General features: G+C 38.4%; 1 protein-coding gene across 7 annotated transcripts in view; it reads left to right on the top strand.

Moving 5' to 3' along the window:
* ACSL5 (acyl-CoA synthetase long chain family member 5) overlaps window positions 1-14,034 on the top strand; it is a 61,557-nt gene that overhangs the window by 24,694 nt on the left and 22,829 nt on the right. For 4 of the 7 annotated variants that reach the window (XM_006153927.3, XM_027773989.1, XM_006153926.3 and 1 more), the window contains 4 exons: window positions 1,659-1,843; window positions 7,588-7,696; window positions 13,101-13,165; window positions 13,279-13,380. In XM_006153927.3, the coding sequence (XP_006153989.1) occupies window positions 1,688-1,843; window positions 7,588-7,696; window positions 13,101-13,165; window positions 13,279-13,380 (432 nt within the window). In that variant the 5' untranslated portion in view covers window positions 1,659-1,687. Of the gene's footprint in view, window positions 1-48; window positions 134-1,658; window positions 1,844-7,587; window positions 7,697-13,100; window positions 13,166-13,278; window positions 13,381-14,034 lie in introns of all 7 variants that reach the window. The other 3 variants (XM_006153936.3, XM_027773990.1, XM_006153934.3) reach the window with 2 other exon arrangements.

Here is a 14,034-nt window from a genome sequence, read left to right as displayed (position 1 = left end):
TTGTTTTCGTTTTCTCTTCTTTTGCTTTCCCTAAATGCAATGTGGAAGGAAACAAGGAGTTGGGAACTATCAGACCAGTCTCTGGAAATTCAGTTTTCCTCTATAAAATGGAAAGGAACAACTCCAAAGTCAGGTAATAACCAATTAAGGGGCAGAAAAACATGAAGAGTGACTCGGGGTTTCTTGTTACTGTTCCTGCCCCCACACAAAATTTCTACATGTTGCAGCCTTTATTAGACCACAATGAAGTGTTTCCCTTAATGGAGGAGGTTCCAGATACCAGCCAATGGCAGTTGCCCTAAAGCTCCAAAGGCAGCTGTGATCTTGATCTGATAAAACTCTTTATTGGGTTCACTTTGCTCTTCTGACTTTGAGTGGGAATGTTTGGCCTCATCTCTGAAATACTGATCTGTCAGGCATTGCAGTAAACTTTGAAGAATGCACACTCTGAACTTCATTGGCTGTTACCTGTGAGGTGACAGACAAATTGAGTCTCCTTGAACTCTGTGACTAGAATCTACAAGAAAACAAAGTGTTGTGGTTTGCAAATTTTAATAGAATCAGTAATGGGAAATGGCATGTAAACTTGGACTAGTCTCTGTATCCTGGGCGCTTCATTTTCTCTGTGTGAAACACTTCTTCACGGCATTGCTTGTATTAAAGGAACCATGTAAACACCCCACCCAATGCCTACTATACAGTCAATACTCATATTTTTGCTGGTATTATCTTTATCAAGTGTAATAGTTGTGAGGTAACAGTTGGGAAAGATGACTTCAGCAAGGTTATGCTCCCTGGACCAGTCACAAAAGTAGTCTTTCCTAATAGCATAGCCAGAAGCTAAAGGTAGCTGGAAAGTTAAAGAGTTAGGTTGAGGGAAGGCTCTGTTGCTTGTAGCCCCTTGACATCTCTTCTTGGCCTGAATCTTGAATATTCACTTGTACTGGGCCCATTCTCTAGCATCCTCTCTGGGTATGTGGCTATGACTGTCTCATGGAAAAATGTTTCCTCTGGAATCCCCAGGGGAGAGAACATTGAACATAACAAGCTGTAATGCAGTGGATCTCTGAAATCTTCTGATGCTCCAGAAAGATAGCAATGAGACAGGCATATCTGGCCAGGGAATGTCTTTTGTGCAAAATGGTTTCTAAAGCTTGTGGTGTCACCTCTACAGAGTCCCCTTTTCTTTTTAGTTTATGTAGGAGAAATCCAGCCAAAAGAGTCCTTCCCAACCCTTACCCTGCCTAGGTAGGGGAAGCTTTCTGGTACATTCTCCTCTGACTACCAGCTTATGTTAGGTCCCACAGGCCTTCCTTTAGGTTTTGTGGACCAGAAATTAAAGGGAAGCTGTTTCTCAAAATTATCTGGGAAATGATTAACCTGTTTCCTTTGATGCTTTCCGGCTTGTGTGAGGGCGGTCAAGTAGCAAGGGTGGAGAATGTATTCTATTTTCAACATTGCTAAGGTAAGCAGTGGAAAAAAATTCAGTTGCTAGAGAGGTTCAACTCTATTTGGAGGGTTTGAAGGCATGTGTGTATATGTATGTGAGTGTGTCCTTCTCTAAAGTGGCACTATTCAGAAAAAAACAAAAAAAAAAACATGGCCATTTCTTCTAACTTTTCCTTTCTCTTTTTTTTTTTCTTTTCCATTTTTTTAAGGTCTGAATTTCCTGCTGCTATTCACAAAGATGCTTTTTATCTTTAACTTCTTATTTTCCCCACTTCCAACCCCGGCACTGATCTTCATCCTGACATTTGGAGCTGCTATCTTCCTGTGGCTAATTAACAGACCTCAGCCAGTCTTACCTATTACTGACCTGAACAACCAGTCTATTGGAATTGAGGTAACTTACCAGTCATCCTTTTAGTTTATCAACCTTGATTGGATACAAACTGTAATTCGAAATCTGGGGTTAACTCACAAAAGGGGTTGGGAAGGTACAAAGGGTCTTCAGAAAGTTCATGGAAAATGTGCATTATAAGAAAACAACATGAGAATTTCTGTATTTTTGGGGCACCTAAAAAACTCCTCATACTGTAATTCCATTTTTCCATAAACTTTTTGAAGTCTTCTTGTAAATCTTTTCAGTTACCTATCAATAGACTATCTACAAATTTAAACTTCTAATACTGTCACTTTCTCCTTTGTAATAAAAATTAAATCACAGTTAGGTCTTATGATCTCATTAATCTACATCAGGAGGTGATAAGCTACAGCCCAAAAGCAAAATTCCCCTTTTTTGTGCAATTAGCATTTCTCTATGTCTTTAAAGAGATAGAAAAGGGAGGAAGAAGAAAGGAAAGAAAGAAGAAAATAAGGAAGGAAGGAAAAGGGGCAAGTCAAATATGTTCTACAATGCCTGGAATATTTAGCCTTTTTAGAAAAAGTTTGCAGATCCATGATCTAGATGATAGGGTCATACTTTGGGGAAAGGAGAGCTTTCTCAATGAGCTACCCAATCAATGTCTGAGAATAAAGAAGTTATTTTCTTGAGAGCCAGCTGTGTGGTAGTACAGAGGTAATGTAATGCTCCATAATTCTGGACCCACATAGCAAGGTCCCAGATTCATGTCCTGAGACCTCCCTGTACACATATGAGGCACAGTATGCCCATGATCTGCGCTGACTGGGGCTAGAGGGTGGACCATGTGTGAAGACCCTATGGAGGGTGCTTGTCTCTTTCTTTTTCTCTCTTGCTTTGTCACTTAGGTTCTCTCTCTCTCATGGAAGAAATAAATTGACTAGGTAAACTTTAAAAGAAAGAAGTCATTTTCTTGAGTTAAATTCTAGCTCTGAGCTATTACTGACTCTTCTAAAAACTGACCGAAGTTGAACTGGGCTTATTCCCCTGACTTTCAGCAAACTACTTCAATTCCTGCATCTCTGAGCAAACTGAAAGTTCTAAGCATGTTCTCTCCATCTTTCTTTCCTTCTCCTTCCATGAATATCTTCATCTTTTTCATCTTTCTTTGCAGGCTAACCCCTTTCTGTTCATTTATAATCTTTTTTTATCTGCTCAGGAATCTTATTCAAAGTTACCTCCACTCTCCCCCCACCCTCTTTTGGTCCTTTTGCATGTTCAATTTCTTCACTGGCATCTTGTTATTATGGTGATTTATGTCACTATCTGCTCTCAATCCTCCCCTTTCTCATTAAAGTGTGTTTTAATTGCCAAAGGGCAAATGCACTTGCCAGACAGAGGGGGAGTGCTGCATGGTATCCCTCAGAGCTGCATGGTAATGAACCACTCCCTACTCCACACTCCTTTCTGCTCCATTTCTCCATCCTGCCTGGGTTCTGTGCATGCACATACATGTGCCTACCATGATTTTCATGGATTGGAACCATAGTTTTCCATGCCTTTATGACCAGGCTATAGGACCAGCCCTCCTACCAAAGTTCTCTAAGACTAGTCTGTTGATTTTTGATTCTGAATTTCAATCTGTGGAGTTTCCTACCACCTTCTCTCTTCCAAAGTGCCCCGGGCCATTTATCATCTAACTTCCAAATTCTATAATTTCTTAACTTTTCTCTCAATTGACTTGAGACTTCTTTCTTGAAACTCCTCCTTTTGTGTTTTATAATATCTTTCAATGAGATTTCTTCCTAACTCCAAGACAGGCTTTCTTTGTCACTTAGGTTCTTTCTTCTTCTCATCCTAGGGTTTCATTTTCAGCATCTATTGATTACTCTGAAGTGAGGATTAGCAAACTTCTTCTGTAAAGGTCAGATAGTAACATGGTTAAGGTTTTGCAGATCAGGTGGGCTCTTCACCAGCTATTCAAAGCCATTGTTGGAGAATGAAAGTACCAGACACTCTGTAAACAAATGAGCATGGCAGTGTTCCAGTACAGCTTTATTTATAAAAGCAGATGGCAAAGAAATAAATTGACTAGGTAAACTTTAAAAGAAAGAAGTCATTTTCTTGAGTTAAATTCTAGCTCTGAGCTATTACTGACTCTTCTAAAAACTGACCGAAGTTGAACTGGGCTTATTCCCCTGACTTTCAGCAAACTACTTCAATTCCTGCATCTCTGAGCAAACTGAAAGTTCTAAGCATGTTCTCTCCATCTTTCTTTCCTTCTCCTTCCATGAATATCTTCATCTTTTTCATCTTTCTTTGCAGGCTAACCCCTTTCTGTTCATTTATAATCTTTTTTTATCTGCTCAGGAATCTTATTCAAAGTTACCTCCACTCTCCCCCCACCCTCTTTTGGTCCTTTTGCATGTTCAATTTCTTCACTGGCATCTTGTTATTATGGTGATTTATGTCACTATCTGCTCTCAATCCTCCCCTTTCTCATTAAAGTGTGTTTTAATTGCCAAAGGGCAAATGCACTTGCCAGACAGAGGGGGAGTGCTGCATGGTATCCCTCAGAGCTGCATGGTAATGAACCACTCCCTACTCCACACTCCTTTCTGCTCCATTTCTCCATCCTGCCTGGGTTCTGTGCATGCACATACATGTGCCTACCATGATTTTCATGGATTGGAACCATAGTTTTCCATGCCTTTATGACCAGGCTATAGGACCAGCCCTCCTACCAAAGTTCTCTAAGACTAGTCTGTTGATTTTTGATTCTGAATTTCAATCTGTGGAGTTTCCTACCACCTTCTCTCTTCCAAAGTGCCCCGGGCCATTTATCATCTAACTTCCAAATTCTATAATTTCTTAACTTTTCTCTCAATTGACTTGAGACTTCTTTCTTGAAACTCCTCCTTTTGTGTTTTATAATATCTTTCAATGAGATTTCTTCCTAACTCCAAGACAGGCTTTCTTTGTCACTTAGGTTCTTTCTTCTTCTCATCCTAGGGTTTCATTTTCAGCATCTATTGATTACTCTGAAGTGAGGATTAGCAAACTTCTTCTGTAAAGGTCAGATAGTAACATGGTTAAGGTTTTGCAGATCAGGTGGGCTCTTCACCAGCTATTCAAAGCCATTGTTGGAGAATGAAAGTACCAGACACTCTGTAAACAAATGAGCATGGCAGTGTTCCAGTACAGCTTTATTTATAAAAGCAGATGGCAACATGCTGGGCGTGTATGCGTGTATGCCCAAAATCCCAAGAGGAGCATGGAGGAAAAGGGACTGTAGCATGACCATCCTCCCTGTGAGGTGATTTCTCACTTTCTCTCTCTTTTGTATCTGTTTCTTTCCAGCAAGCACATACATCCTATAGGGGAAAAAAAAAAATCTCACATAGTCTACTGTGGTTTAAGTCCTGGACCTGGTGGCTTAAAACTCATGTTGGGCACATGTGCATGTATGCCCAAGATCCTGAGAGGAGGCTGGAGGAGAAGGGATTGGGGCATGGTCACGCCCATTTCTCCCTTTCTGTCTGTTTCTCTTTGTCTCTCCAGTAAGCACACTTGCCCATAGTTTAAAAATAAATATCTCTTAAAAACAAAACAAAACAGGTTGGCAGGTGGCATGGTGATTAAGGGCACTAGACTCCCATGTGGCTGACCATGGTTCAAGTCCTGGACCTGGCAGCTTGCTTTCTCACTTTCTTTCTCCCTCTCTCCCTCTCCCTCTCTAGTCAAACTAAAATTAATTAAATAAAGTTAAATAAAATAATTCTTTAAAAAAAACCTCAAACAGACAAATAACAACAAAGAAGAGTGGGCCATAGATTGTAGTCTGTCATTCCCTACTGTAAATCCTCACAGTTGAAAATGCCTCCTCTCTTACGACTTGAAAATTCCCTAAAGATTGTGCACCCTAATCTGAAATTTTAGCTCTGACCTCAGTGATAATACTCAAGCAACTCAAGCTCTGTAAATCTCTACTGTGGATCCTCTCCCTACACACACACACACACACACACACACACACACACCCTTTCCTGTTCTAGCCAGTTAAACGTATCTCTTTTTATTCCTCTGTTGTCTAGTTAAGAATCTGAATCGTCTTTGATTCTTCCTTCTTTTCCCCATGCATGTAAACAGATAAGGCCCTGTCTCCTTCACTAGACAAAGACTTTTATTTTATTTATTTATTTATTAACTGTAGTTCTCATTGTATTGTTAAATATCTCTTTCATCCTATATATCTTCTTTATTGGGCTCATTTATTTAATTTTTTTTTTGCTGTAATTTCTTTAGTTTCCTTTTTTTATTTCATTTTATTTACATTCAATCACATTATTTGGCTTACAAAATGGATATTTCAACAGGTGAACATTTCTCCCTAGTACAGTTGAATAATTATCTTTGACAGATAATACCACATTATTTTTGATAATTTGCCTTAATGTGACATTGTATAGAAATGTTCCATGATGTGCTAGACTAAGTCAGATCCTTTGTTACAGCCTCAAGTTACCCTTATACTTTTATAGCCCTTATCTGTACTTGTAATTTACATTTTTGAATGCTTAATTAATTGATACCATTCCTCTTCAGATGACTTTTCCTGAGAATTAGACCATGCCTGCAGCCTCCATTACAGCTGTAGGGCCCATCCCCGAGTGTGCTCCTCCATCTCCCACTGCTCCCTCTGGTCAGAGACCTTATTCCTGGTTGCCTACCTGGCTCTGCAATGTGTTTTCTTGCCTCCTTGCTTTGTTTAGACCGCTCATTCCCTCTGAATTGTTGTTCTTTGTTCTTTCCTACCCAAATCATATCTTTTTGGTAATTCCTATTTATCTTCAAAGTCTCTATTGAAATATTACTTCTTCTCTGCAATTATTCTACTGAATACAGGACTGTTCGCTTCATTTGTTTCCAAATAATGTATTTCATTTTACTGAAGCATGTGCATTATAGTGTTTGCTGGCTTTTCTCTCTTCACCTTCCCACACACCCAAACGCTGGTTTATGAGGTGCTCAAGGGCAGCTATTGTGTCTTTGCTCATATCAACATTATTTTCACAGTACCTGGAATACATAATGGTCATTTAGTAGCTGTTAAACTTAATATGATTTTAAAAAAAATACATAAAATGACACATTTAATCTCTCCTCTGTATACATATAGGTTGAGTGTCCCTTATCTGAAATGTTTGGCACTAAATTATTTTGGGTATTTCCACATCTTTGAATATTTGCACGTACATAATGTGATATTTTGGAGATGAGACCCAATTTGATCACAAAATTTGTTTCATATATTCCTTTTACATTATGGCCTGAAGGTAATTTTAGACAATATTTTTGTATTGCAGCATTCTGATTGTAACTCATCAGATGAGGTCAGATGTGGAATTATCCACCTCATGGCATCTTGTTGGAGCTCAAAAAGTTTTGGATTTTGGAATGTTTTAGATTTTAGATTTTTGGACTAGGGATGCTTAACCTGTTTATACACATGTATGCTAGGAGTTACCAAAAACATAACTGTGACAATCTCTGGTGGTGGGATTACAGATCAAATTGTCTTATGTCTTCTTTAAATTTTTATATTTTTCAAAATTTCTATGATGTGAACTATAATTTGAAGGTTTTAAAAACTGATTGAAGTTACAGCAATGTTTTCCTTGTTATTCAAAAATCTACATTTGTGTTCCTTTCAACTGAACCCATAAAGATTTTAGTAAGGGTGGGGAGAGACTTGGACTTGGCCTAAACTTAGTCTTGTGTCTTAGGGAGGAGCACGGAAGGGTGCATGCCAGAAGAACAATGACCTAATACGTTACTACTTCTCAGATGCCAAGACAGTGTATGAAATTTTCCAAAGAGGATTTGCTGTGTCTGGTAAGCTTGGTACTGTGGCCTTGCCTGTAAGAAGACTAAGGTGGGGTCTGATATACATCTCTTCTTTGCTATCTCACTTCTAAAACTCCAGCTATTTAAATGTCATGGCTGAGTAGAACTGCAGTACACAAAGTAGAGGGAACATTAGCACAACATCAGGGTGAATGCAGGAAACAGCATCAGACAGACTTGGATTTGAAATCCACTTCTTTCATTCCCAGCTGTGTAATTGTGTAAACCACTCTGCTTCTCTCAATCTGTTCCTTACATAACACAAGAATTCTCAGCCAAGTTGTCATTAAAAATCAATTACATAATATTGTGTAGGACCAGCAGATGATCTGGAAGTTAAGGCAGCTAGATCCCATGTGGCCAACAGTACAATTTGAGTCCCAGACACAGCGGCTTAAAAATTACACCAGATGCATGTGCATACATGCCCAAAATCCCGAGAGGAGGGTGGAGAAAGGATTGCGGTATGGCCATCCCTCTGGGGGGGATGATTTATCATATTCTTTCTCTCTTCCCAGTGACTGCATGTACACTGTAACAATCAATCAATCAATCAATAAATAAATAAATAAATTGTAGGAAAGCATTTTGATTAACTTAATATTGATAGTATATTACATTTACTTAGGAAAAAAAATATATATATATATATATTTTTAAGCTGGGGGCACATATGTATACATGTATGAGAGAGAGAGAAAGCACCTTCCAAGATACTTGCCAGAAGAACAATGACCTAATATGTTACTACTGGCTGGTCATGCCATAATCCTTTTTCCTTCAATTCTCTATCCTCTCGGGGTGTGTTTTTCAAGTAAGTCAGGGTCAGGACTCAAACACTGGGCAACCATGTGGGATCTGGCTCTCTATGATCAGTACCTAACTGCTGTGCTATGAGGCCAGCATAGATATTTTTCATAAATGCAATTTCCTACATTTATAGATAGAGAATCTGAGCCAGGACTAACAGTCAGGATTTCTGACTTCTTACCTTGTTCTTGACTTCACTGCCATACTTCACTGGTCCATGCTTCCACTCTTATTATCGCAGAAAGAATTAACTTTGGACTTTCTTAGAAACACCATCAGATGGACTTTAATAAGTTCATTTGGAGTAAACAAATCTTGATATTTATATCTTATATCACTGAAAACAACTCTACACTCAGAAGATTCTTTTCAAAATCAATTGGTTTATAGATCTCTCTATATACACGTTTTTCTTTTGGTTGACATTCTGTCCAGGTTTGTCTATGTGACTTTTTATTTCTCTCTTCCCTTCTGCCCATGTGACTTCCTTTTTCCTCTCTTCCCTTCTGTTACTAAATATGATGATATTAATCACCAACTCTCCCAAGTGCTAACTATGTAATAGATACTGTGAATATATTATTTACTTAATATTTCTGAACCCTGAGTATTAGTTATTACCACTTCCAGTTTTACAGATAAGGAAGTGGATACCTATAGGTTCAGGGACATAGAAATAGAAAATATTCGAGCTGACAGTGAAATCTAAGTTTGTCTGTTTGACTAGATTGTTCTGTTTAGGTCAGTTCTCAAGAGCTTTATAAAAGTAGTTACTCTCCAGACCCTGAAAGGTTTATTATATAGAAAACTATCTGAAGCCCTGTACTTAGTATTTCTGGCCCCATATCGGAATTTGTTTAGACTTCCATGCAAATAACACACAGAAAATCAACCAAACATTAATTTCTTTACTTTTCTGGCAACTAAAAATAGCATATAGTTAATACAATAGAATTTCCTTTGGGATTTTCTGTTTGTGGAAGTTTCCTTCATTTAGCATGTGTTGTTATTGTGATTAGAAACAAGTCATTTAGCATGTGATATGAGGCACATAAGATATTTTATTTAGGATTTTTTTTTTTTTTACTATAAAGTTGAAACTAAAGCAGTAAGGTTAAAATGGCTTCTCATGTAAGCAGGCATGAGAAACCTGTCTTGGCAACTTCTATAGAAAAATAACACTTTGAGTCCTATCTGGAGTTAAATATATCATCCCTAATATGTCGTTTTAACCCATCCATCCAGCAAATGTCAATGATGAGAATCTTCTGTGGATGATGTCTAAAATATGTATCCTCTGATTCCACCTTTGTTTCACTGACTCAGAATATCAGATGATGAAAACTAAAATTTCCCAGGAAGTTTCACTTATTTTTTTCTAGAGGGTGCTTACACTTGCCAGAGAGAGAAAGAGACGGAAAGAGAGAAAGAAAAGAAAATGCTCACTACCACCCCCACAGAAAAGCAAACCCTCAACCCATAGAGAATGGTCACACTGCAATCCCTTCTCCCACAGCTCTCCGCTCCTTTGGGGATTTTGGGCACACATGCACATGCACCTGGCCAGTGTGTTTCTTAAGCCACCAGGTATGGGATTTGAACCAACAGTCATTTGGGATCTGGCTGCCTTAACAATTAGATCACAGAGGTGGGCCAAAGATTTGTATTCTTAACAAAGCTTTCTGATGATTCTGCATATCAGAGTTTGAACTCTATTTAGCTTAGGATAGCAATGTTGTCAGGAAGTTGTTAATGGGTAGATCACTTTGTAGATGGCTACATTTTAAGACAAAATGAGATCTAAGCTGAATAAGTTAATCAAAAACTAGGTTGTTGCCTGGGACCAGCAGTTAGCATAATGGCTATGTTGCTGGACTCCCACGTAGTCGACCACAGTTCGTGTCCTGGACCCGGTGGCTTAAAACTCACGCCGAGCGCGTGTGCGTGCATGCCCAAGATCCTGAGAGGAGAAAGGAGGAGAAGGGATTGCAGCGTGGCCATCCCCCCTGGGGGTGATTTCTCGCTTTCTGTCTCTCTGTCTCTCTCTGTCTGGTGAGCGCACGTGCCCTGTAGCAAAAAACTCTAAAAAAAAAATAAAAGACTAGGTTGTTGCCTGATCAGCATTTGGTTAATAGACTGCCAATTATGAGGGAGCAGAATTTAATGAGATCTGAGTTGCTGCCCCTTAAAGCCAATTATTTTACTTGTTTCTTGGCCACAGTCCTCTGTTAGCATTTTAATAGGAAATAAGATATAGTATAGTATCTTCCACATTCACTATGTCTATCACTTATTGGATGAGCTTGAAGAAGTGTCCACATCTTAATAATTTTTAATAAAATGAGAATAATAATATTAGGAAGGTCAAATGAGATTGATGTACCTTGAGTGAAGTAAGCATTAATAAATGGTAGCTATCATTTGTAATTAATGTTAGTGTAAGCAATCTCATTGGCAAACCACCAGAGGCATATACCTCTGACCCACTGACAAAGCTTCAGGGAAAATTATAATCTGACACTTGACTTCTTGAGTTTTCATGTAGCTGTTTCAACAGAAAGAAGAAGTACTAAAATTTCCTGTGGATGGTCTTCTCATTTATTTTAATATCTCTTTGATCAGAGTAGCTGTCTCTTTCCTGCTGTTCTTCCATCACTTGGTCTAGAAGTTCACTTATCTGCCTCTGAATTCTTAGTAACACTTTCAGAAAACTTCCTTTTGGCAAGACTTTAATTCCTCTTGCCAATTTGGCTAGATCTTCTTATAAAATTTCCTTCTCTTCTGCTTTCCTATTTATAACTCAGCTGCATTTTGGCTTAGATATGTGGACTTCTCAGTCACTTAGCCTAATATCACAACTTCCATGGTTTAGCATTAAGAGCCAAAATAACTATTTACTCTGGTATATGGGTGTTCCTAGATATATTTTAATTTTAAATAAGCTCAATAGTTCAGATGTTCAGAAGTATAGTTTGTCTGTTATGGAATGTAAAACACACGTTGAAAAAACATTGAAGACAAATGTTTGTGTATACGCAGGTATGTGTGTATGTTCATGTAATTCTTGATGAGCCTTGGTAATTTAGAAGATATGCCCATGTAAGTGGGAGTGTACATGAACAGATGATTTATGAGAGTAAAAGAAACCTAATGAATAAGGAAAAAGGTCCTACTTTATTAGCTTTTAAAGAAACTTAGACTGGGACCAGCAGTTAGCATAATGGCTATGCCGCTGAACTCCCATGTAGTCAACTGTGGTTCAAGTCCTAGACCCGGTGGCTTAAACTCACACTGGGCACGTGTGCCTACATGCCCAAGATCCCAAGAGGAGAATGGAGGAGAAGGGATTGCAGCGTGGCCATCCCCCATGGGGGGTGATTTCTCACTTTCTGTCTCTCTATCTCTCTCTGTCTCTCTGGCGAGCGTCCGCACCTTGTAGCAAAAACCTCTCCCCCGAAAAAAAAGAAACTTAGACTAAAATAATAAGTTCTAAAAACCATCAGACCAAAAGACATTTTTAAAAGACACAACTATCTATGAGAGAGTGATAAAATGTGATATGCTACTGATGGGAGAAGAGTAAATTGTCACAAGTACGCTATTGAGCAGTGCAATGCTCAGCATCAAAAGCCTGGCTGTTCAGGCCTTCCTTCCTTCCCAACCCACTTATTTCATTTTAGGGACTCTTTTTCAAGAAAATGTTAAAAATATGGCATTATCAACTTGGAAGTACTTACTGTTTCATTATTTAAGTTGTCAAACTTGGAAACTATCTATTAGATTGTCGGCAAAGTCATGGTGTACTTTTCTGTTTTACTATGCAAACAATGTTTCATGACTTTCCCTTTTTTACCAAATTCTACAATTAGCTAAAGTCAAATACAGTAGAATCAGCCCTTCATTGATTGGCCACTGCAATCTCATAGAGAAGAAATAATCACACAGGAATAGTTATATCTAATTAGGCAGGAAGCAGGATACCAAATTATTATATTCATTCTATTAGGTTTTTGGGAAAGTCATGACATATTTTTCCATGTTTTTCTATGCAAAAAAGCATCATGACTTTCTCGATGGCCCAGTGAATATGTGGAATGAACATAACTCTAGATCCATGCAAAGGAAGGAAACATCAATGTTAATAATGGTATCTGTGTGATAAGATTGATGATCTACATTTTATTTTTCTGTATTTTTATGAGTGTACACTTATTATAGGGAAGTTCAACCCAAGATTATTGTTTACCGGCTATTTGTGTTTACTTGTAGGCTATTACTTGGCCATGTGACATAGGCTAGTCCATATCAACAGCCATCTCTGAATGCCTATATTACCATGGAGGTCACATATTCAACACTGAACCATCCTTGTTTTGTAGCATTCCCTAAATATTTTAAGTTTAGTTTATAAGATTCTCTGCCTTTGAGAACTAAGTACTTCCTGCCTTTAATTACCTAGGCACATAAGCTCAAATTCATGCTGGCTTATCCTTTGTGTCTTGACTCTTCTTATTCCTTTTATTTTCTCTGGTCCAAAGGAGTCACAACTGGAATTGACTTTCTTTTAATGTTATATTTTTAGACAATGGTCCCTGCTTGGGATATAGAAAACCAAACCAGCCCTACAGATGGCTGTCCTACAAACAGGTAAGTTAGGCCCATGGTTTAAATTCCTTTGTGAATATAGTATCCTAAGCTAATTTGGCCTCTTTCGGGTCTTGACTTCCGTATTTTTTCCTCTCTGTCTGTCTCTCTTGCAGGTGTCTGATCGAGCAGAGTACCTGGGATCCTGTCTCTTACATAAAGGACATAAGCCATCACCAGACCAATTTATTGGCATCTTTGCTCAGAATAGGCCAGAGGTAACCCCACTGAAGTTAACTAAAGGAAATAAGTCAGGTTTAAGTTTAAAGACTTTAATCCTAGACCCAATCCTGCATTCTGATACTTGCTGATGACTTACCAAAGCTATTTAAAAATTTCATACTGCTTATTCTTCGGCTTGAAAGAGTTACAATTCAGAGCCTCCTTAATTTCTGGTTGAATATCCAGTGCTCTAGTCTAGGAAACTGTACTGCTCTTATTTCCCTGTCCCTCAAGGGTCATTTTAAGTCAGTCTGATTGTTATATGAGGAAAATAATAAAGCTATGAGGGACTGCCAAATAAGATCATGAAGACATTTTGAAAGGGATGTGTTAGTATTAAAACTGGAACTTGCATGTCGTATTTTGAACTGGTAAACCAAGGCACCCATTTCTATTGAGTCTAGCCAAAGCCACCTTTCCACAGTGAGTTGGAAGGAGGTTTTAGACATTAGGATGACTGGAATTAAACTTATCTCCAAGTTCCAGTTAAGTAAGTAGGTCCGATATTTTCAGGGAATGTCTGGTTTATATGCTCACCAGAGCCAGTTGCTTAAGCAAGATTTTTGGGATAATCCTAAAAATTTGGGAGGGCCCTGGCTTTACTTTTAGGTGAGTCTTCATGCTCCATTTTTGTTACACTCAGCCTCAGC

This window comes from Tupaia chinensis, unplaced genomic scaffold (genome assembly GCF_000334495.1).
Source record: "Tupaia chinensis unplaced genomic scaffold, TupChi_1.0 Scaffold000392_1, whole genome shotgun sequence".
NCBI classification, from domain to species: Eukaryota; Metazoa; Chordata; class Mammalia; order Scandentia; family Tupaiidae; genus Tupaia; species Tupaia belangeri.
The sequence above is the reverse complement of the archived record's forward strand: the minus strand, read 5'-3'. Positions and strand labels throughout refer to the sequence as shown.